General features: G+C 34.4%; 3 protein-coding genes across 7 annotated transcripts; 1 reads left to right on the top strand and 2 right to left on the bottom strand.

Annotated features, from left to right (window-relative positions):
• Window positions 1–446: 446 nt before the first annotated feature.
• LOC130821745 (cation/H(+) antiporter 2-like) lies at window positions 447–4,519 on the bottom strand. Its single transcript, XM_057687529.1, has 4 exons — window positions 4,362–4,519; window positions 2,170–3,168; window positions 1,141–2,060; window positions 447–714 (listed from the first exon to the last, which is right to left on the bottom strand). Exons 1-4 carry the CDS (start codon window positions 4,512–4,514, stop codon window positions 447–449), a joined length of 2,340 nt encoding a protein of 779 aa, XP_057543512.1. The 5' UTR covers window positions 4,515–4,519.
• A 1,735-nt stretch (window positions 4,520–6,254) lies between these two features.
• Window positions 6,255–12,934, top strand: LOC130821820 (protein S-acyltransferase 10-like). Of its 2 annotated transcripts, XM_057687613.1 has the most exons (11): window positions 6,255–6,598; window positions 6,695–6,812; window positions 7,794–7,868; window positions 7,970–8,035; window positions 8,264–8,398; window positions 8,869–8,902; window positions 9,735–9,844; window positions 11,052–11,138; window positions 11,684–11,767; window positions 11,898–11,963; window positions 12,464–12,934. In XM_057687613.1, exons 1-11 carry the CDS (start codon window positions 6,517–6,519, stop codon window positions 12,636–12,638), a joined length of 1,032 nt encoding a protein of 343 aa, XP_057543596.1. In that variant the 5' UTR covers window positions 6,255–6,516; the 3' UTR covers window positions 12,639–12,934. The 2 variants fall into 2 exon arrangements, with proteins under 2 accessions (XP_057543596.1, XP_057543597.1); XM_057687614.1 differs by lacking the exon at window positions 11,052–11,138 and having other exon boundaries at window positions 6,261–6,598.
• Window positions 12,935–13,246: 312 nt separating this feature from the next.
• LOC130821819 (ribonuclease E/G-like protein, chloroplastic) lies at window positions 13,247–22,729 on the bottom strand. 4 transcript variants are annotated; one of them, XM_057687611.1, is made up of 13 exons: window positions 22,574–22,729; window positions 22,082–22,135; window positions 21,043–21,271; window positions 19,648–20,954; window positions 19,226–19,543; window positions 19,032–19,073; window positions 18,376–18,500; window positions 17,255–17,402; window positions 16,695–16,767; window positions 16,074–16,186; window positions 14,915–15,034; window positions 14,550–14,705; window positions 13,247–13,847 (listed from the first exon to the last, which is right to left on the bottom strand). In XM_057687611.1, the coding sequence occupies exons 3-13, from the start codon at window positions 21,269–21,271 to the stop codon at window positions 13,665–13,667; spliced, it is 2,814 nt and encodes a 937-aa protein (XP_057543594.1). In that variant the 5' UTR covers window positions 22,082–22,135; window positions 22,574–22,729; the 3' UTR covers window positions 13,247–13,664. The 4 variants fall into 4 exon arrangements, with proteins under 4 accessions (XP_057543594.1, XP_057543593.1, XP_057543592.1 ...); XM_057687610.1 differs by having other exon boundaries at window positions 22,289–22,726; XM_057687609.1 differs by having other exon boundaries at window positions 22,405–22,726.
• Window positions 22,730–23,430: the final 701 nt, after the last annotated feature.

Genomic DNA, 23,430 nt, shown 5'->3' with positions numbered 1-23,430 from the left:
TCTTTTCAACAACATCACCGGTATCCTATCTAGCTATCATATCGCTACGATGGTACTACCACCTCTACGAACAATACTAAATACAAAACCATCAAAGGACGAACTAATGTCATTTATGTTATCTAAAAACACTAAGCTAATCTATAGTTCCTAATGTCTAAAGGAACATGATAACATGAATTTTAGACAAAAGTAAGGCTAAATCCAAAGACAAGATATGACTTTCAGACTGTAGCTGTATGTCTCTGAACACGAAACGTATCACAGTGTAACTTACTCCTTATTTGCAGCTAATTTACTTTTTAAATTCACAATTCGCTCAAAAATGTTCTAAAATGGCTCAAAACAGACCATTATTTACTTCTTCCAATTTGTGATTTACAAGGAGATAAGTACATCATGTGACATTGATATAACAATCTCCATCAGTTTATAAACATAAGTTTTCAGTCTAATGAAGGCTTATATTGTTGGATAATCAAAACAGAGCAATTGAGATCGAATTCTGCTGAGGCCAAAAGATCTCCCACATTGCCTAATTCCGGGCATTCTTCCCAATCACTCATACCATTTGTTATAGCTGAATTCCGTCGTCCTCCATTTCCAACTATGAATAATTGATACAATTCTACAATGTCTTTTAAGGCTATAGCAGTTTGAGCTCCATTCTTCACATGTTTCTCTATGTACCCTACTTGACCCGAGGTTACGTACCTTATAACCATTTTACAAAGTTAATTAGCTTTTTATACACTTCTATTACATGTATGATGGTTTTATGTGTCAATTATCAAGGAACCAACTCAACCAAAAGCTTAAGCTGATGGTTAAGGCCCCAGAATATGTTATACTAACACGCCTCCTCACAAGAAAACCTTTAGGGCAAGAAGTGCGGGTGCTCAAAGGCCCTTCTCATACCTGTTGCTGAATATTCCACTTTTAAAGGAGGGGTGGTTGAGATTCAAACCCATAACCTTTTGTCACGCTGGCTTCTGATACTATGTCAAATAACCAACTCAACCAAAAGTTTAAGCTGACGGTTGAGGACTTAGGATAAGTTCTATACTCTAACACCATGTTGCTAGTAAAAAGAACTAAACAAATAATTTACTGACAAAAACATAGAAGAGTATGTAGTACCTGTTGTAGAAATCCTCCAAATAGGCATTGTCCACCTCATCTTCAGCTCCGCAGCTAGGCATTGCCATTAAAACTTGATTGTTTCCATGTGATGAAACATTGATTCTCTCTAGTCCGTTGTTTTCAATAGTAGATGCTTTCAGAAACCTAATGACGGTAAGATTCATGCCAAGGTGCAACGCGATATATGTACTAAGTGACAATGCCTCGCGGTCATCAGGGCCACCGAAAAATAATGTTGCAACATGTGGTATTGTCTTCAAACCTGGTGCTTGTGAGGAGCCCTCGAGTCCTCGATCAACAAGAACAGCGACTGTGCAAGGAGCGTTCCGAAGCACCCTTTGATTAGTCGCACGTATGCCATCCTTACTAATTTCCATTTTCCCATCGATTCTTTGATGTTTATGGAAAGGGAGAATTATAAGTGACGCTCGCAAATCAACAGCTACATTACACACATCCTCAAACATACTCGATATAGAGGAAACCGACTTCATTTGACGAATGAAAATTCCCGTTTTGGTTACAAAGGCATCCACACCATCGTTGATATCGACTGCATCATTTCCACCATAAGCATCATCATCACTAAGTTCATCATCCTCTAATTGGTGATACATCTTACTAGTCCTCTTCTTTGGGAGAAGTTCGACCAAGTGCATAAGGTAAGCACATATCGGTAAATCTTTTGACCAGCTCAACCATCCGATGACTTTAACCATAGTTGGAATGTTACGAGGACCATGAACACAAGCCAACACTCGTAGCTCTTTTTCCGGGTTTTGCTTCTGAAGGGTAATTGCCTTGTAAGCAAACGTACGGGTATCTTTCAAAACTATAAAAGCTACCACAATCCCACAAATTAGCGTATTGAGTATGGTCGTCATCAGCATCACCTCGATAAAACTATTATTCCAGTCCTGCAATATAATCAAGATTTAAGGGTGTTGACAGTTCAGGTGTAACTTCCACTGCAAGCATATATGAACTCATATACTAATATCAGATTTTATAAGAAGGGAAGCTTACTATTTTTAGTCGGACAGCGCCTAAGATCATAACATCAAAATGACCTTTTAGATTAAGTAGCAAACCAAGAACTATCCCTTCTTTTAATGGAATTTTCAAGTATTGGCAAGCAATGAGAGCACCTAAAATCTTGCCACTGATGCTTAATGTTACAATCACAATAACCCCGACAAAATTCTTGAGTATGGCGGCATCCGCAAAGTTAGCTTGAAAACCAGTATAGCCAAAGTAAATAGGGAGCACAAAGGTATAAACAGCGTAAGAAAGCTTGTGAGTCATAGTCCGAGCAGTTTTTCCTTGGCGAGGGAAAGTAACCCCTAAAACCAATGCGGTCAACAAGCTATTCGCAGCTCCCCATCTATCGACAAAACTTGCACTAAGCAGAACAAAAAGGAATAAAGGTATGATTTGGGTGTTCTTTAAGTACTGGCGTTCTGGACTACACTTGTTAAGTAAAAGGGCAGCGCGTCTAACTGCAAAGCTCACTATAGCCGTGAAAAGCAACGACCAAATCCATTCCCCCCATTTGAATTTACCGTCTTCTACAGTCTTCATCACTAGACCCCCGCATAATATGCAAGTGATATCATTTAGCAACGACGAACATACTGCTAAACGTCCAAATTCAGAAGTTCCCAATCTTAATTCAGCTATGAAGCGGATAACTAGAGGAGAAGCGGAGTTTGCAACCGATAACATAAAAATAAACAAGAATGTCGCAAAGTTTTCTTGTTTCTTTATAAAATACTGAAACATAAAGACTGAGATGGCTCCTGAGATGATGATACATGGTAATGACGCAGCAAGTGTCACAATACTAGCACTACGCAAATAGCGCTTCATATAGGCAATATCCAGCTCTAGGCCAATCAAAAACACAACACAAGTTCTACCGAAAAAGGCCAATACATTGTAGTAGTCTGCAGAATTAGACTGGATGAAGTAACTTTCTAGTGGCTTTATCTTTGATAATAGTGAGTGACCGATCAATAACCCAGCCTGTTTTATGAATTAAGCATTAGAATTTCGTTTTAATGAATTGCAGATGGAGAACGTTCCTAACACCATCATCAACCCAATATCCCGCTCGAAAACAGGGTTTGGGTGAGGAAAGGTAACGGACAATCCATACCCCGTACCCCTTCAGGTCATTTAAATGAATTGCAGCTGAACAACATTCCAAACAGTCCTGGCCCTGAGATTTTAGGAGTCCGGGGCGAAAAATATATTATGGGCTTTATTTATATATTAAATATAGATTAATAAATATACAAAATTTGTAATATCAAAAAAATCTTACACACCAATACATCTTAAATAGATGAAGAATGAAATGAGTATTTAATATCTTAAGTACATAAGGTCTCAAATTCCATACATAAGCAAAACCTATCTAATTTTTTCGTCAGTCCTGGGCACAAGCCCTTCTTGCCATTGCCTAAGACTGGCCCCGATTTCAAACATGTTCAAAATTATTACTTTTCATCAATAAAATGACTTGCAAATACTAATATTACGTGCAATTAAAGATTATGCATCTAAGAACAAATTGACCAATCATCTCATAACTAATAGGTATACTCTTCCATCTTGTTGAATTTTTCCCTCCATGTTTCCATGTGTAAGTTTTCTTGTAGTGGAAAAATTCAAACAAAATGAAGGGAGTATATGTTAGACATTTAGAGCATGTGTAAGTCAGCTCGTGCTCGTTGATCATTTCGAGTATGTTTGGTTCGGTCCAATGAAACATGATTCGCTAATCTCCCTGCCAATAGCGAATTGCAAAAAATCAAATTATGATCATTTTGGACTATTTTTCCTAAAATTTTGAGCTAATCTCAAGCTGGCAAATTATGTTACACCGGTTCGGTCAAGCATGTGGTTGTGCGTTTTTTCCATTTTTGTTCTACCCCTTCCAAACCCTATGGTATGTGAGCGGGATATATCGGGTATGAATACAATGACGAATGAATCAAAATTACACCCACAACAGACTCAAAATCACATTTCCTAGCGTTGGTTTTCCTTTTTGCATGACTATGTATTATGTAAGATATCATAAAATAATCATATAATCCCATCAAATATCAATGAACAATTTACAACTTTTAAGACAAGAAACCAAAATTATACTGTAAAAACAGCACCAATTATAAATATACCATATTAAAGAGAGGAACAAAAAGACATACAGTAATTTGAGGAATAGGCGTGGGAATGCCAATAGACTTAACAGCAATCTGAAGGAGATGAGAAACAGAAAGAAGCAAAGAAGCTTGTAACCCCATTGCTATTACTGGGTTGAACAAATCATTCCCGCATAGCACCTTTCTTGTGACATCCATTGCTAAATCTGGGTAAACGACTGAGCATGCAATGCAACAATGGCGGACCAGGTCAAAGCTCCATAATAATGGCGAACCTGGTCAAAGCTCCATAATAATGGCGAACCATGCAATGCAACAATGGTCTTAATCAATTGTTGGAAATTTGCAATTGCAAGGATTTCTGATTTTGTTTAGTTCTCTTGACATTGATTAGGGGAGGGGCAAAATGGAGAGAAAAAAAAGTCTCATAGAGTCTATGTTAGTTTTTGTTGTTCAATTTTATTCTTTGTTTCATTTTGGTGGATGACCTTTATTTTAGGAATATATATAAAAATTTTAAAAAATGTTTGTTAAAATTAATAAATTGATATTTTACTAGACAATTGTTAATCTCTAAATTGAAATTAATCTATAATTATAATATTCACATTGTTAGCATTTTATAAAATGTGTGTTATTGTCAATTTTTTTTCAACTTCAAAGAACCATCAATATGAATAAAGAAACTCATTTAATATATGTGTATGTGTATGATCCATGAGATGGAGAAATATGAGGTGAGGCGAGTAGATATGAAGTATATTAGACTTCATGTATATCACCAAACTATTACTTATGAGTCATGATCGATAAAAACTTTTTATGTATGAATATCTAATTGATACACGTTAAATTTATACTCATATCCAATTTATAAGTATATCATGAATCTCATACAATTTTTTAAGTCTGTCAATCTAATTTGAAAGCTACATTTACAATAACGATCTATTTGATAATCAATATTAAATAGTGGAAATAATAATGAATTTTTTTTTTAGTACATGTGTTACTTGGATGAGCCATATAAAAGGATTAATTTTCCTTTTTTCCTTTTCTTTGCCCTTGAGGATTTCTCGGACGTACTTTGGTCAAGCGTATGTAGACTGTAGTATAAACAAATATTAAAATATCGATGAGTCACTAGGAGTATTAACTTACCTTTTTTCTGTTCCTAAGGAATACTCAACTTACTCTAATCAATTGTGTAAATAAATATTTTAAAAACTATTTCTTACGCTAATGTAACACACACATACATATATATATATATATATATATATATATATATATATATATATATATATATATATATAATCAAATAAGCAAAGTAACTGTGATTGAGCCAAAAACACATAATTGTAAAAGTAACTATGTTATACAGATAAGTAAGTATTAAATAATTTTTAAAATGTTCTTAATTTATAACATAGTATCATTTTTTACATATATAGTAACAAAACAAAATCAAACAAAAATCCTTCTCATTCTTCTCATTTTAAAATTCTTCTTATTTGATCATATATATATATATATATATATATATATATATATATATATATATATATATATATATATATATATGTAGGATCAAATAAGAAGGATTTTAAAATGAGAAGGGTGAGAAGGATTTTTGTTTGATTTTGTTTGATTTTGTTTGGTTACTATATATATAAAAAATGTTATAAATTAAGAACATTTTAAAAATTATTTCATAGTTACCTTTCTGTATAATATAGTTATTTTTACAATAATGAGTTTTTGGCTCAATCATGACCATAGATTTTTTTTATTTTAGTGAAATCAAGGATGTAGAGACCTTCTTACCCTTGTTATTTTTAACCCCTTTTCAATGGATCCCTCCCATATATATATATATATATATATATATATATATATATATATATATATATATATATATAATTTCAAATATCGATCAGGCAGAGGGAACGAGAAGAGTTAGATGAAGATCAAAACGACGAGTTAGACTCGGATTAGAACAAGGGGTAGAAATTGCTAAGACAACTATTTTCTTTCTATTCAATTTCATACTTCACTCATTCCCTCACTCTCGTAAATCCCAATCTCCTTCAATTCTGTTCTCTGGATTTCTCAATTTTCTCCTCTATCGATTCCACTAACCCTAGAAATTGCAACAATCCTTCTCCACTGTTCTTCTATGTGACTGTCAAGTTCATTAATGGCGGAACCCTTTTCCCGGGAATTTCGCGATCGAATTTCTGATCGATGCTTAAGCTCATTCCCTTGTCTACATGATCCAGGTCAACTCCTTATTTTTAAATAATCTTATCTCTCAAGAGATGTACGATGTTTTTTCTGAATGTTTGTTTGAATTTGAATTTGAATTTTTTTTTCAGTTCGAAGATCTTCATTATGTTTGAAGATTGCTCTGGTCATGATTCATCTTATCTATGTTACTATTCTGTTCTTTGTTGATCGACATGATCTAATCCAAACTGCTAAGAGACACCCTTGGTATTTTACTACTATTTTTTTTTTCGTTCGCTAATGATAGTCTTTGTATTTCCTTCAGTAGCGTTTGGAAACACGAATTTCATTTGAATTTTTGTAATTCAATTCAAGAAATTGAAATTATGGATTTAAATTCTAATTCCATTTCCTCAATCTCGTTTGTAAATCAAAGAATTGAATTCCTATATTTCAAATCCACATAGTTGTTTGGAAAATATTGGAATTGAATTCCCAAATGAATATAAATTGAAATTAGGGAAGGTATGGGTTGAAAATGAAGAGTTTGTTTTTTGTTTGGGTTGGAATTGTGTTGGAATTGGGCCAATTCCAATTTCAATTTTTCGGCTTAGCCAAACAATGGAATTGGGCCAATTCCATCAATTCAAATGAAATGGCCCAATCCAAACATACCCTACATTTAATTGCCTATATTTTGCTCTGTATATTATTTATGAATTTTTGTTAAGTAAAGAAAACAAATCAGGGAAGGAGATGTACCTTTGAGTTGCTTGGCTTATTCTAGTTTTAGCTTATTCTATAGGTTAGATTTGTTAAGCAAAGAAAACATATCAGGGTAGGGGCACTTTTTATGTTTGATCCTAAACACTAGGATAAAACATTATACTTCCATTATTTTTTACTTGCAATATTTGTATTTTCATGTGCACATTGAAGTTTGCTTAATTTACTATGTTTCTAAAAGTGTTGATTATTGAGGATAAAATGCATGTTCGTTGTGCCCACAATTTACTTCCAATTGTTGAAGGATGTCGTGTCATAAATGTATATTTTCTGTATCATAAACATGCTTATTATTCTTTTTGATCTTGGTTGGTGATGAAATGTACCTGCTGTGGACTTTTTTGAACTCCTATGATTGGAACCAATAAAGGAGACTTATGTATTTCGAAGGGTTCTTGCTGATTATAACTAAACTGTTAATTATATCTGTTGTGAATGATAAATCTTGGTACGTGATTCCAGGTACACTGGACTATACCTTTTACTTTTTGTGGTCACCTTGATACAATATTTCATCACATCTAATTCTTCTCCCGGGTAATTTACTATTTTCCAATTCAAAAATGTAGTTATTTTCCCCTTCATGTTTTAAATGTGTCAAATGCTTTTTAATTGATCTTGTAAACCTGTTTATCTAGTTATGTGCTCGATGCAATAAGGGTGGTTGAAGAAGGGAACTCTTGGGCTCCTCTTGTAAGCTCAAAGTATGTCTATTCCAGCACTTCAACTCTTTTATATGCTTAGCATTAATTTTCACTTATGCTCATTTCATCCAGTGTTTATGGGTCCTATATTGATCTTGTATGTAATTGAATTGATAAGAATTGAGTGAGTAAAGGACTAAAAGTGCATGAAATTTTGTGTTATTAAGATTGTCAACTTGTTTTGTTTTGGCAATCTAAATGTTTTTCCTTTATAATAATCAAGCAAAGACAACCTGCAACAAGTAAAAATGAGAGTTTTGTTATCACTGTGGATGGAGATCCCAAGGCACGAAGCCTCCTTGGAAATAATGCAACTTGGACCAAGCTAGTAATGGAGATGTATCCTCCTAGATCTTCTATGAGGTAAGCCTATATTTGTTTTTTTTTTTTCTTTATTGGTAACTTTTCTTGATTGCTATTAGCATATAAGTTGTTTCCATATATGGTATTATATGGCACTTGACGCGTAATAAATACTTAGTATTCCGAATTGTATTTTAATTTTTTTGCATGCTATCGATCATCGATGTTTCAAGAAATCACAAGGAATAATTGAAATTAATAACAAATACTGATTTGCAATTGAATATCACAAGCTCACAACATATGTATAGTGAGAACTCTAAACTTTAGTAGTTTGGCTTTAGCGGCTTGATAACCTAAGTGGTCTTTAAGCTAGCTTTTGAAATTTTTTTTCTTTTGAGTTTGATTTTGACATTATAATTGGTCTTCTCTTCTCATGCATGAACTCATTTTCTGATTTACTTGTTGCCATTCTAACTTAGGATTTGAGATATGCCTTCTTATTTTGCGTTTGTTCATTTTCTTGGCAGACAATTGACTTGCACGTATTGTCATGTTTTACAGGTAACACTATCCTGCTTCTATTGGATTAATTTAATTACCAATATGTGATAACTGTGGATGAACTTCACTTTTTAAAGTTTCTAGATTCACTTTGTTTTTTTTTTTTTGTTCTATTGCATCCATATGCTTTATCTGGAAACATTATTAGTTATTTCTGGTATAAAGCAGCATAAAACTGGTATAAAGCGACAATAAATTTGGATAAGTCTGGTATAAAGCAGTAAGTTAGCAGTTCTACTTTATCCACTAGTTGTATTCTTCTTGAACAATATTGGAGTGTTATAGTATTTGGATAAACAAGGAGCTGGCCGCTGGGTTCATACTTGATGCAAATGCGCTACAAGCCCAATGGAGGTGTTAATAGGATGACCAAGGTTTTCGAACAACCAAGCATCTGCATTTTGAAGCTTTGATGAAGTCATATATAATTTTATGCATGGCACTAGAAAAAGGGATCAGAATCCGGTTTAGCTAGTGCTGCAATTCATTACTTAACACATAATATGGTCTAGACTCTAGAATAGTGTTACCGCAGAGCGTGCTTCGCTGTTCAATTTTATTTTGTATTTCTTGCATGCCTTGTGACTGTTTCCCTTACCAACACATAATTTTATGCATGGCACTAGAAAAAGGGATCAGAATCCAGTTTAGCTAGTGCTGCAATTCATTACTTAACACATAATATGGTCTAGACTCTAGAATAGTGTTACCGCAGAGCGTGCTTCGCTGTTCAATTTTATTTTGTATTTCTTGCATGCCTTGTGACTGTTTCCCTTATTTTAGCTTCCACCACACTGTTGTCGTAATTGACCTGTTTGCAACATTCATGCAGCCTCCTCGAGCAAAGCATTGCCATGATTGTAATAAGTGTGTCCTTCGGTTTGATCATCATTGTGATTGGCTTGGAACATGCATAGGCCAGGGTAATCATTGTCGATTTTGGTGAGTAAAAGGTCTTTTATTATATGCAAAGTATTTTTTCTATATATGTTCTGGATAGTTGACAAAGACATTATTTATTTGAACTATTTTATGGTTAGTGTTTCTGTTTTGCTGGAAAGAAACAGTTTCTGTTACTCTGCCAGTTAAGAAGTATTAGTAAAAAGCGATGAAGCAGAGAGTGAGAAGAACGTGAGGAAGAAAGAGAAGAAGATTAGAGAAAGACGGGAGAGAATACTGTACTAAGATGTTGAGGAAAATGACTAGTATTAAAAGAGAGGCTTAATGGATCCCTTTAGCTTGCTGTTTTTACTTTTTAGGCTATCTATTACATCTTTTAAGGGTGCTTATTGCTTACTACCAAGTTTATTTAATTGGTCATAATTCGCTTTATTCAATTGGCTATTTGCTTGGAGATTAGTAAATAGGTAACATTTCTCAGAATTCCTTATGCCAGAGTTGCTGCATATTTCTGTAACTGACTTCTTTGCTGTAATGTCCCCCTGTGTCCTTTTCTATGCCTCACATACGTTAAGAAAGCAGAAGTTTGGGACTGCTGCCCTGATCTCTAGTGGTGTTCCAACATTGAGCCTTATCAAATTCTTTGCAAAATTACTTATATACTTCATGCAATTACCTCAATTTTGCAAAATTCTTTGCTTCTTATCAATTTTAGCTTTTGTGTTCTCCTTGGATCATAGTGTAAATATACAATTTCAGTCATGGACATGGTAATAGTTGCAAAATTGCTTTTGCGGCTGTCTCGGCCTTTATTTAGGTCGCCGTAAGCTCAAAAACATTTACAGTAATATGGTAATGCAGGCAATATCTTGCATTATACTAAAGATAGGATCCTTTAATAATATCTCTGTATCTGAATCCCTTTGCTATTAATTCTAAGTTACTTGATGTACATTATGTATTACTGTGTAACATTATACCTATCGGATGCCATAGGCTTCTAATATTCCTGTAAAGTTTTTATGAAAATGTACCAGCCTATGTATAGTCATAGAGAAGTTTTTGATTGATCACTTTAATGCAGTGGCCAAGGTTACAAAAACTCATGGGCCAAGACCATGAATGGTTTTTGCTTTTGCTTGTTCTATTTTCAAGGTGGACAGGTTTAGTAAAAAAAGAGTGTACGTTCTGCATTTTCCAGAGTCCAGACGTATATTCCATGATTAACCATGATTTTTAACTTTTGAAGGTGGTACATCTGTGAAGAGACGGCATTGTGCCTTTGGACTGGCATTTTGTATGCTTCATGTCTGAAGGCTAGCATATCTAGATCTTGGTATGTGATTATTTCTACGTCTCAGTCTCTTGGCCTCTTTCAATTGTGGGATTATGGCATTATTGTTGTCTCTTCATCTTTCAATACTGTTGATATATTTCAAATCTGGTGGACTTTCTTATGAGTACCATGCAGTATTGAGGGCTAGAAGCTCTAAACATCCTTTTCACCTTAAATTATTTATGAATTTTTTAGAACTCATCTGATACTATCAAAATTTGTTGGTTATCAGTAATTGTCGGAGCTTTCACAATACAAAATCAGAAACTAAGTTTTGTAAGATGAAAAGAAATAGGCTTTAGCTTTTCAAGTTAAAAGTAGAATTATTTGAACTCTTAGAAATCAGACCTTTTATTTGCTGCATCGGGATGAAGGATTGGTAGGTAAATGTGAGGTGTATTTATTTGAATATTTAGTTGCTCCGGAGATAGATGAATGGGTGCGAAATAGTTATCTAGTGACATCGAATAGGTTAACATTATGATTTAATGCTTGCGCATTTGCACTATATCATTTTGTACTGAGTATTCTGTTCTGTCTGTCAGGTGGGTGGATGCAATAGTGATAATATTGCTCATCACTTTGTCAATAGTATTGATCTTTCTAGTGCTTTTGCTTTTATTTCACAGGTCAGTACATAAATGCTGCATTATTATTCTTATTTTAATGATTTTTTACTATCGAGTCTGTATCCTCTCCTTTGATAATGGTATCTTTATTATTTTTTTATGATGACATTATGATTCTATATCTCTGTAGTTACCTTGCTCTGACAAATCAAACTACATATGAACTTGTACGGCGTAGACGTATCCCTTACATGCGGTTAGTATATTCTTCCTTGAAAGTGTGATAAAGTGTCTTCATTTGACGGCTAATACACATATTGGATATGAACATCTTGATTCACTACTAAAACGTTTTTTATGAAACTAAATTTACTTGTGATTGAATAAATGAATAACTTCTTGCCCCTCAAAACAATACCATGGCACAATACAAATGAATTGATTTTTGGCTCGGGCATTGATCTTCTAGGAACTAGTATGTGTATTTAATGTTGAAAAGGGCATACTAACACAATCATAGAGGGAGAATTCAGTCTTTATCTCTGGAATCTGATACTTGCAGTATAGGCTTTGAGATTAGGTGTCATATGTTGTATTTAATGTGGATTTTCAGCAATTATTTTCTGATGCCAAAAATCTAGCATCAATATTTAAGAATCATCCAGCCTTGTTTCATCAACAATCTTGCAGCATTGCATTCCTTTATTTGATGTCCTCAGTATTATATTCACGGAACAAATTTCGTATGAAATGCAGAGCTGTACCTGAAAGAGTGTATCCTTTCAGTAATGGCATGTGCCGAAATCTGTACAACTGCTGCTGTGCTCAAATAAGCATATATAATCTAGAACGTCTGCCTACAGCTGAAGAACTCGAAGTCAAGAGCAGACCGCGTGCATGTTCTGATATTTTACGCTGCCGCTGTTGTTGACATTGCGTCTATAGTATTGAAGATTGTCTCTTGGAAACACTGTAAAGTTCCATACTCCTTGGTTGTTGCATGGTTGGGATCTGTAATTCAAAAACAGTGTAAATTGCCCATTTGGTTAGCTGTTGTATTGTCCTGTTGTGCAAATTCTCACAGCGGTTCCAGCCTTTAGATTTCAGTTGATGTTTTGGACTTGCTGGAAAGTTTGGGTGCTAAACTAATCTTTAAATTCGTTGGATTGTTTGTAGAAATAGTTTTGATACTGTATCATTTTAGATAAAGGAAACTATTTTAGGGCAGAGACTCAATAGTTTGATATACTACTTTCTATTTCATAAAATTTACCTAAATTTTCTTTTTAGTCTGATTCATCATATTTGTCAATTTTTATTATATAAAATTAAACCCCTCCCTTCATTGTAGACTGTTAGACATTTTGTTGAGAAAAATACAAAGAAAATCTTATTAAGCTGCTTTTGATTTTAAAGTAATAATGTTAAAAACAAACTTAAAGTTGCGTCTTTGCCAATTAATATATGTTTTAATATTGTATTTTAACTTCATTAAATCATTATGCTCTTAAAATATATTATATAGCAAAATCAAAAAGATAGAGGCAATATAAAATAGCATTTCCTATAAAACCCCAATGATTTACAAGTAACAAAATCTTGGCCAGCCATCCTGTGCATGGTTCACTACATTCAACTAATCACAAAATTGAAGCTAAATTTGATCCAGAATCTGCACTCCAAATCTCATAAAAATCAGCTAAAGCTCCATGTAAACGCTGAAGGCCAAACAAAAGCAAGAAGAGAAATTCTTCGCTTTGAGTTTGTTGGATTTTTTCCGCGCAATTGAAATGGATGTTCAACCAGCCAGCCTCAATTCGACTCCGTAAAAAATCTTCAAGTCATTATTCTCCGATTCTCGTTCATCGTTGATTATTCATTTATCTTCGAATGAATCCAAAGCCTTTAGAATTTTCCACTCATGACAAGGAAAAACATTGATGAAATCGAAATGTGATTAGACTTTTCTTCCTGTCTTCCATCTCTTAACAGGGAACAGCTTGGTTCTTTTGGTGGATACTAATGAAATCTCGGTTTCAGATGGTAAAGTGGCCATGCCAAATTGTTGCTGATTATCGTTTTCCTTTTCATCACCTAACAATCTCACTTCAAATCCACCCCTTGTAAAATTCCTTGCAACCTATCAAAGAAATCCATGCAACCGATGATCATTTTCCAAGCAACAGCAGTTGAACTCACATTGTTACGTATCTACTGAAGTTTGAACTTCGAACAAATCATCCACATCTCGATTTATTTCAGTTATTCATGCTATTTCTCTAAAACACTAAACGCAACACAAACATACCTAGTGTTAAGAACCTGCATACGGCGTTTCTACCTTAAACTGTTTCCATCAGTGTCGGTGTCAGTCTCTGAATTTTGTATTCCAGGTATATAGGCCAATTATATTCATGTCTAAACCATAATTACGAGGAAACTGGAGTTGATAACGGAAGACTATGGTCAGCTATATACATTAACTATTAAGCTCTGTCAATCGGCTATTACAATTAGTGAAAGACAATGGCCAGTACTCCGAATGCGTGCATTTCTCCCTGCCCACTCCTTGGAGGGAGCACGCGTATGATTTGACTGCTACCCTTCTCCCCCCGGACCATGACTTGTGTGGGATACTGGATTGCTAACTAAGACTATGACTATGAATGGTCAGTACTTCTCTACTCTGCAACTATCATGTGTCTGAAGGTATCGGCTTACACCTTACTAACATCCATCAATACTAATAAGATATTAAGCTTATTCCAAAAACCAAGTGTCGGCAACCAAATTATGAAAAGTTCAGAGTCGATGAGCAAATATAATTGCAAATCGACCATACCTTTAAAAGAATCCAGACTTTCAGAGAACTGCTCAAAGTTGCAAGTCTAGTCTTCTTCCCAGAGGTCAAGTAGTCACACATGTAACTATCAACTCTGAGCAACAATCTTGGCCAAGACTTCGGATTTTCAGGATCTGCTTTCTGGTCCAGTGTTGCCTGAGGAAAATAAAATTGCGAATAAATGACTACAGAGAAAAGAAATCAGAAAGAACAGGCAATCCGTCCTTATCTTTTGATCCAAACACTTACGGTTATCGTCAATCCTTTGTGACAAATTATTAACAGAAACACGTGTTTGTACAAAGTGAATAGTCGTCTTAATTAAAAGAGGGCAAAAAAAGTTAAAAACATAAAGCTGTACTTACTAGCAAGCGACAAATTTCATGCTCAATTTTTGAGAAGGATGTCTCTAGAGCTTCCACTCTGCCGGTACCATGGCAGCAAATGCATGGTTCACTTATCATAAATGTCACACTTGGACGTACCTGTTCAAATTATGTCAAGAATAAAACAAAAGATCGTCACAATGATGATCAATTACACAGTTAACTTTTGACAGGGAATTATTCTTATCCATTTTTCTTTTTCCGTTAAAATCACAAACTTAATATGAGCTTCCATTTCATATGTGTAATATACATTAATTTACAGGAATTTGTATAATGATATAAATCAAGCATCAACTTCAACGAGAACTTCAACTTGATCTTCAAACGATTTATTGATTTTGTAATGTTTCAACTTTCAACCACAAACAAAATTAATAGATACGCTGAGAAGAAATTTGTAGCGACGTAGGCCTATTGCTTGATAAGAATTATTGATCTTTTCCTAATACAATATTTCTTCCACATGGTGCTTTGGTTTATCGGAATTGAAAATTTGTATTCAGATACAACTAAGCTCTTGTAGATAAGTTATACTACCTTTTATTCAACCGTTAGTTTCATTTAATTTTCCACACTTGTCGAGACAATATTTTAACCCTTAATATCTCTAATTGTTCTTAATTATAAATTATAAAAAATTGATATTAATAATCCTTGTATTGAGACATCAAACAAGATCCCACACGACTATGTTTTAACTTATAGATTTAGAATAAAATACAAATTAAGAGTGATAAGTGAATAGTGACAACTGACGAAAAATAAATGGGACTAATGGTAAAATAGGAGGGAGTATGATATATAGTTGAAACTGCATTTAGCAATTATAAAATTCAAAGAGTTTTTATAATGGCTTTGTATCTCAGAGGTCATAATGTTCTGTTCGGGTGTAAGGAAAAAAATTAATGTTCCATGTCAAGTATTTTTAGATTTAACGACATTACTTGATTCCGCTTGTTTGAACCAAACAAATCTTTTGAATACTGTCACAACTATTTAATAAATAGAAGCAACCTTTGGGAATTCTCTTCTATACTCTTAATTGCCAAGAGGTTGAACAATAGAAGGTTGAAACAGATCACTTTAGCTTATAAATGTGACTGACAATAAAAAGGTAGCAACGATCAAAACATACTCTCTTTCTGGTGATCTCCATTAATCCGTGCTTGGATAATTCCGAGACTTTGACCATGGAGCGATCCCTCTCAACTGCCTTCTTGACTTCTTCATAGACTAATCTTTTATTTGCTGGATAGAAAGACACTAGTCAGAATACTGACAAATCAACTGACAAATAAGATAATATATTGAATTGTACTGATTTGCTGGAAAGTAGACGCTAGTCTGTCTAAATTATGATCTATCTCACTTGCTGAACATAAATAATTAAATTCTTTACAAGATGAAAGAAAATAAAATGAGTGGGGAGAAAAAAAAAAATTTGTTTTGGCATTTGATTTTGTTTACATGGGGAAAACAAGCTGAAAAGGAACGTTTACAAGAAATAAAGAAAAACAATAGTCCGCATTCCAACAAAGTAAAATAGAATAGAAGTTAACACTATGTTCTGGTATATTATCAATATACAATCCCGGATGAGGACGCTCCTTATTCATTCCTCGGTACAATAATATCCAGTATCCGAAGTTTGCAATATAATTATTAAACCATTATACGCCAATTATAGTGCATACAAAGTTGCAAATCACAAAAGTACATTGAAGGGAGTGAAGAATCATGGAAGGAGTGAACTTACATTCATCCATCATATCAATAAAATCTACCACGATAATTCCACCAATATCCCTTAGCCGCAATTCCCTGGCAATCTAAGTGGAAAAGTTTAATATTAGGACCATCTTTGATAAGGATAGTCAAACAATCACTTTTGACTTTCCTTCAGAAATACAGTGAGTTATCTTTGCTATAAATCCTAAGGCTTACAGAATGTCATAACTATTTCTTTATTAGTGTAACACCATTGCGGAAGAAAATTTGATTCTAGCATGAAGTCTATTCAACATTATTACCTCAAAACATAAAAAAAGGGAAAAAAAGCTAGATTAGAAGGAAAAATTGTGCAAGTAAATGAATCCCAAAACTCGCACTTTTGTCTAGCAATAACGCAAATAAGCACATTGATTTGTAAACCCGAATGCAACTTAAAGGTTGAAGTTTACATAATTTATGTAATTAATAGTTTTGTAAGTTCACGTCTTCATTTGAAATTGCTTAACAAAAAAAACGCATCATTCCAATTTCGAGCACACTTATGATACACTTGTCACGAAATAAATACAATAAGGTGTTACACACCTGTTTCGCAGCTGCAAGGTTGACATCAAGAATAGCTTTCTCTTGTGAGGCACCTTGACCAAACATTCCATGTCCTCCATTTACATCAATAGAGACTAACGCTTCAGTTTGTTCAATCACCAAAGAGCCTCCATTTGGAAGAGCAACTCTGTCAACAAGTTGTAGTTAGCACAACCCAACATACTTAGCTTTGCTTAATGATGTTAATAATAATAATAAAAATAAATAAATTACAGTAGTTTAAAACTACTCGTGACTGTTTTTTAAATTGCAGAAAAGCAATGCATATACACAAGTTGGGAATACAGAGGCTAATTTTCTCCTAATATTGGATCAACGAAATTGACACATAATTTGGGGTCAACGTGTTGTCACCAAAATGAGACAGCAGAAAGACGAGGGCCGTGATTAATAATGACATCTACACAAGCCAGTCCTTGTTATTCCCTCTATCTCCATTTTTGCTCTCTTACTTCCATGTGTCCCTTATTTCGATGGAACCAAAGATATATAGTTCTTTGGTTTCATATTATAATGGATTAGTAAAATGGCTCACTAAATCATGTGAACTTCTTGTTTATGTGAAGTTGCACATGATAACTGCTACCAAGGGTCAATTGGAAACAATCTCTTTGATAGAGTTATCACTAACAAGGATAAGGTTGCGTACATCGGATCCCCCAAACACAACATGAGGTGGCACTTAATGGCATTGAGGTAATGGAGTGTTGTATGGAATGTTGTTTATGCGCATTGCTTGACTTATGTTACATGCAGTTCATTCAAGGATGGAGAAAGTAAGTTATGCAATATACTGAGAAGCCTTTATCATCTAGTATTGGGAATAGATAGCCATCCTTCAGAAGATATGGTGCTTCCAGAGTGCTAGTACAGCTATTTGGGAAACTTCTAGCTCAATTGCTTTAGTTCCTATAACATTGATGAGAAGAACTAGAATTTATTTCATATAACAAGAAAATACGAATAGCTACAAGACCATACAGATGTCAAGATATATGCAATTCAAACTTGAAAAGGCAAGACGACAAAAAGAGCTAGTTGAGGATAATACTACACTTATAAGGATTACACAAAGTAAACTTGACCCTAGATTTCCTAACCTTTTATTGAGAATGTTATTGATCTCTTCTTCAATGTTGAAATCATCAAATAATGGAACATTTTTCCTGTGCAATTCAACCCGATCACAAAGCTCTGGGGCAATATCTTGCAAATAATTGGTCACCTGGAAGAAAAGACAGAGTCAAACTAATTTATTTGGATAGTCATACTATGTAAAGAAATTTTACGCTACATGATGGGCAAGAAAATCACTTCGCAGAGGCAAAATAATGTTTCTTGAAAGCTTCACACCTCCTTTAAATAAGAACCTTGATGAGAAAAGAACTTGGAATTTCATGAACCTAATTATGTATTCTGAAAGGAGAATTATTCAGAATTATGTTGAAAGTATGCCTTGTTTCATCCATAAATAGTGGAGGATTAAAACGTACGAAATTAAAATCCCTGATACTATTTCCCAATGCAAATAAAGAGGTGTCAAATAAATTTCCGGAACAATACAATACCAAACTTTAGGCAGCATAAGCAATCTATTTAACACCAACCAATTCTGCCAATTACCGATAATAACTAACACTTTGAGCTTGTCTACACCTTTTGAATTGGGCTGTAACCCAACGATAACAACAAAATAAGTAGAAATATACTAGGGGAATCAACCAATTTTTGGAAAATTGAGGATTGAGTGTCATACCTCATGGTATGTCCTTGGGGAGTCAACTACCATTCTCTTAACCTGAACAAAATGCAAGCAAATTTTGATCATGAACAAAACGCTTTGCACCGTACAAAGCACATGAAATTTGGAATTTGGCTCCTCAAAAGATTATGTTTTGATGAGAGTAAAGAAGAGAGTTTATATGGACGTTTTTAACAGACGCATCAAACCTTCTCGTTGAAATAATCCTGGACGACAGATAGTGTCTGCCCCATTGCTTGGTGCAGAATCACAGGTACAGCCCCTTCAACACCTTCATCGGCTGCAAGTGCTGCAGATTTTGCATGCTCAACGATATTTCTCCAGGTAGACAGCAACCCTTCCAAGTCCTTTCGCAATTCTTCCATAGAGTGACCAGCAGCAACAGTTCTGATGGTAACACCAAAACCGCGGGGCTGCAAAGATTTTGCAATGACTCTCAAGCGTGTGCGTTCGACTCCAGAAATTTTCTTGGATACTCCAATACTATTGCACCGAGTGATCAATACCTAAGCAAAAGATTAAAGGGTAATAAATTCTCAAAGGAACACAACTACAATGTTAAAATATATCAACATCGAGAAACTTGGGGTAAGAACTTTATTGTTCTTACCCAGAATCTGCTTCTGAGCTTTGGATAAGCAGTCAATGTGGGACCTTTTGTACCTAATCCCTCTTTCACAACTTGTACTAATATCTTGGTGCCTTTACGAACAAGAGCCCATTTTTCTTCAGCATTGTAAATGTTGTTAGTACTTGTACGCCTTTGCGCAAGATGGGAATCAGTTTGAACTTTTGAATGGCTCCCATTCCCATTCAACTGATACGGAAAGCCCTCAAGATTTTGTCCAGTTTCATTAATATTGACCCCAGTCAGATTTCCTGTTTTGACTTCTTCGAGATCCATGTAATCTTCATTTTCATGTTCCTCGAGTTCATCGTCCTCGAAATCGACCTCTGCATCATCATCAGATAGTTCATCATCCCCTTCTAGGAATGCCTGTTTAAGCTTAGTAACATCCAAGTTCTTTTCAAGCACAAATGATGGAAAGCAAGTTTCATCGTTTTCAATTGAAGAACCACCAAATACTGGAAATATAAAAGGTTCCTTATTATGCTTTATGTCCATAAGGGACGGTCTAGAGCTCCCTATATTAACAAATGCACCACCCATATGAGGAACAAGCTTTGTGACAACCCCCAGGTAAACACTATCACATTGCACATTACTTTTGACTGGCTCCAATAATAGCTCGACTAGATTCCTGTCTTCAAGCACAGCTATTCTTTGCATTGTACAAATAGAGCAGTTTATTAATATCTCAGTAGAAACTGAAGCTGACGGTGGAAGGAGATTACTCTCTGTTCCAGAAAGCAGTTTTTCTGATATTTGATGGTGTTGTTCTTGAAGCTCTAGAAGGTGTGTTTTGTCTACATGAGAACGCTCCCTGCTGATGGGAGCTCCATCAGCTGAACTCGCACTAGTTTTGGAAGGAATGACAACGGGATATAGCAGCCAGGGATCTTCAACAGGATGATCTCTTTCTGAGAAAGACCAGGTAGAACTGAAGTCTCCATCAACATGATTATATATTTTTTCACTTTCGATGAAAGAATTGGAACCATATCTACGATCATTTGTAGATGATTGCAGCTCAGAATAGACACTCGGACGAGATTTTGAATCTTCATCTAAATTCTTTGAATGAACATGAGGAAAATTATTTTTGTCATAGTCAAAATTACCACATGGCTGCAACAGCCAGGGCTCTTCTACAAGTTGGTTCCTTTGCGAAAAGGTGCCACCCTCGTCAGTCAAACACTCGGTGTCTTGGCTTTTATAATAGTATCCATTGGTAACTATAAGATCATCTAAAAAGGGCTTTTCACTCTCAAAGAATTCCACTATATCTTCTTGATCTGTCAAAGCGCTGAAAGCATTAAGTGTTCAGCCGCCTACTACAAGAAAAAGGTTTTGTATATCCAAAAACAATCACACCCATTATACCTCTTGACAAAGCAGTTACTGAAGGCTGAACAGGTAGATGTTGCTCCTGCATTAGTGGACCTTGTAAACGAAACCTTGTGCATAATCTTCCCAAGACAGCTCCATAATGCTTGTCATGTACATGAATTAATAGTGGAGATCGAGGTTTCACCCTTGACATTGCATCGTAATAACTCCATCTACTATCTCTTATAAAACAATTGTAATGGCAATTTATTGGACACACCATCTACAACAATGCAAAAACGCATAGAAGCAACATTTTGGTAAAGGAGTTGCAACATTGAATCTCAATTTATCACCGCAATGCCATTAGTGGCTCCCACCTAAGCGGGGTTTGGAGGTAGATGAAAGGAAATTCAGGGACGAAGCAAAGAGTATATGGACCCTATTTACTTTTTGAAGTTTAGTACATTGAGGCCCTTCGTCAACCATTAATGATAAAACAAGATCTAAAATTTTTGTAAAAATTTAACATTGGTAAATTTTTCATCCCTAACCAGCAATATCACAAGATGGTTAGCAATTAAGCTACGCTTGAGTCTTTTTTGATGAACTACAGAGTTTTTTAATATACAAGGCCCTAGTTTATTAGGGGCCCTACGCAGTTGGGCACCTCGGATGGGCCTAGAACTGCCCATGCCCTTATAAATGATAGGTTATTTCCAACCTGGTAACAAACATAGTTTCCAACTTAACATAAATAAAAAGTAGCAAAAATGAATAAGAATGAAAAATTATAACTACAAACAACATAATGAAACACAACAATGCAAAGCCTCAACTCCGCTTGTCCCAAGCCCAGATAAAGAACGATACGGTATATTAGTGACAACCAACATAAAACACATCACATCTTATATTACAAACTACACAATGTATATGTATAAAAGAAGCTCCAAAAATGTTGATTTCTCATTGTATTGCATTTCAAACAAGGAGTTGAATGAAGTATTAGATTAAATATAAAGTAATATCATCTCAAACACTAATATTATATCTTACAATAATATCCTATCTAATTGAAGGACTACATTACCTTAGCCTAAGTTATCCACAAGTTAGCATGATCAGCTGGAAACATGCCCACCCACTGCAAAAAAGAATCCAACATACAAGTATATCACAAAGATAAGAATGACGAATTCATATTGCTCAGGAAAAAAACCCAGATGCAATTCCAAATAAACAACATTAAAGACAGTTAGATTAAGCCCAAAATTAGCATATCTTCTTCCCTGCCCACCTAATTTTAAGGTTTCATGTACTTAAATTAAGAGTTATTTCATCAAACAGCTATGCCCAGAACTACTCAAAAACAATTCTTTCAAAGGGTTTTGCAAAAAAAGATTCAAGGTTTACCGAAAAGGGGAGGTAAGAGAGGGAAATAAACAAATTTCAGTTCAAACCAGTGCTCAATTTGTTCAGGAAAGGAGGGGTTTAGAGAGAGAAAGAGTTGGACTGTAGGAGAGGGAAAATAAGTGTAATGGTGGTTACTGAAAGAAAGAAATAGGGTGTGTATTAGTTATACTTATCATCGGAAAAAATGGCTCCATTTCAATTGATGTTGAAATCCCTCATCCTCTAGTACACCCGTCTCCAATGGCCGCCGAACTAAGATAAGGCATAACTCAGACATAAGAAACCTTTTGGCCAATTTACTACTTCCTCGGTTCCTCCCTTTCAATTTACTTTGCAACACATTCGTCTTTTCCGTGTTTCATAATACTTACAATATTATTTTTTTACTAAAAGTAATTAAATAATTTTTTATTTTAGCCCTATTTTATTCTCACTTTATATATTACTATTAACTTTTTACCTACACTATTATTTAAAGAATTGTAGACATTACACAATTGACAATCATATTTCTTAATACTTGTGCTAAAAGGCAATGTTCTATTTATTTCCTATTTTTGTCACCAAATTTAAGGATCTAAGGGACTTAAATCAGGTTGCACTATTGGATATTCTATTTTTTTTCCATAAAATTCATTTTCAGCTCATCCTTTCCATTTTGTAACCACTTTTTGAAAAAAAAAAATTCCAACATTATTTTTCCTCAAATAAATATAAATCCTTTTTATTTTATTCAAACGTATTAAGTAACTAACTCAACCAAAAGTTTAAACTAATGGTTGAGGTCCCATGATATGTTATATACACTTACACGTGCTTTGTAATTCTTATGTCGATAGTTGTATCTTAAAAGTAAATTTTCATTTTTTATTGAGCCTTAATAACATTGTGAGGGAAATATTGCTTTAGAATTTTATTTTTTTAGAAAAATTCCCAACATGTAAGATGATGTTGATAGTGTGTGTTTTTTTAAGTATGAAAGCGGAATTTTATATAACATTTCCCCAAATATAAATAATTTTTTGG

This window comes from Amaranthus tricolor, chromosome 8, assembly GCF_026212465.1.
Source record: "Amaranthus tricolor cultivar Red isolate AtriRed21 chromosome 8, ASM2621246v1, whole genome shotgun sequence".
Taxonomy (NCBI): domain Eukaryota; kingdom Viridiplantae; phylum Streptophyta; class Magnoliopsida; order Caryophyllales; family Amaranthaceae; genus Amaranthus; species Amaranthus tricolor.
The sequence above is the reverse complement of the archived record's forward strand: the minus strand, read 5'-3'. Positions and strand labels throughout refer to the sequence as shown.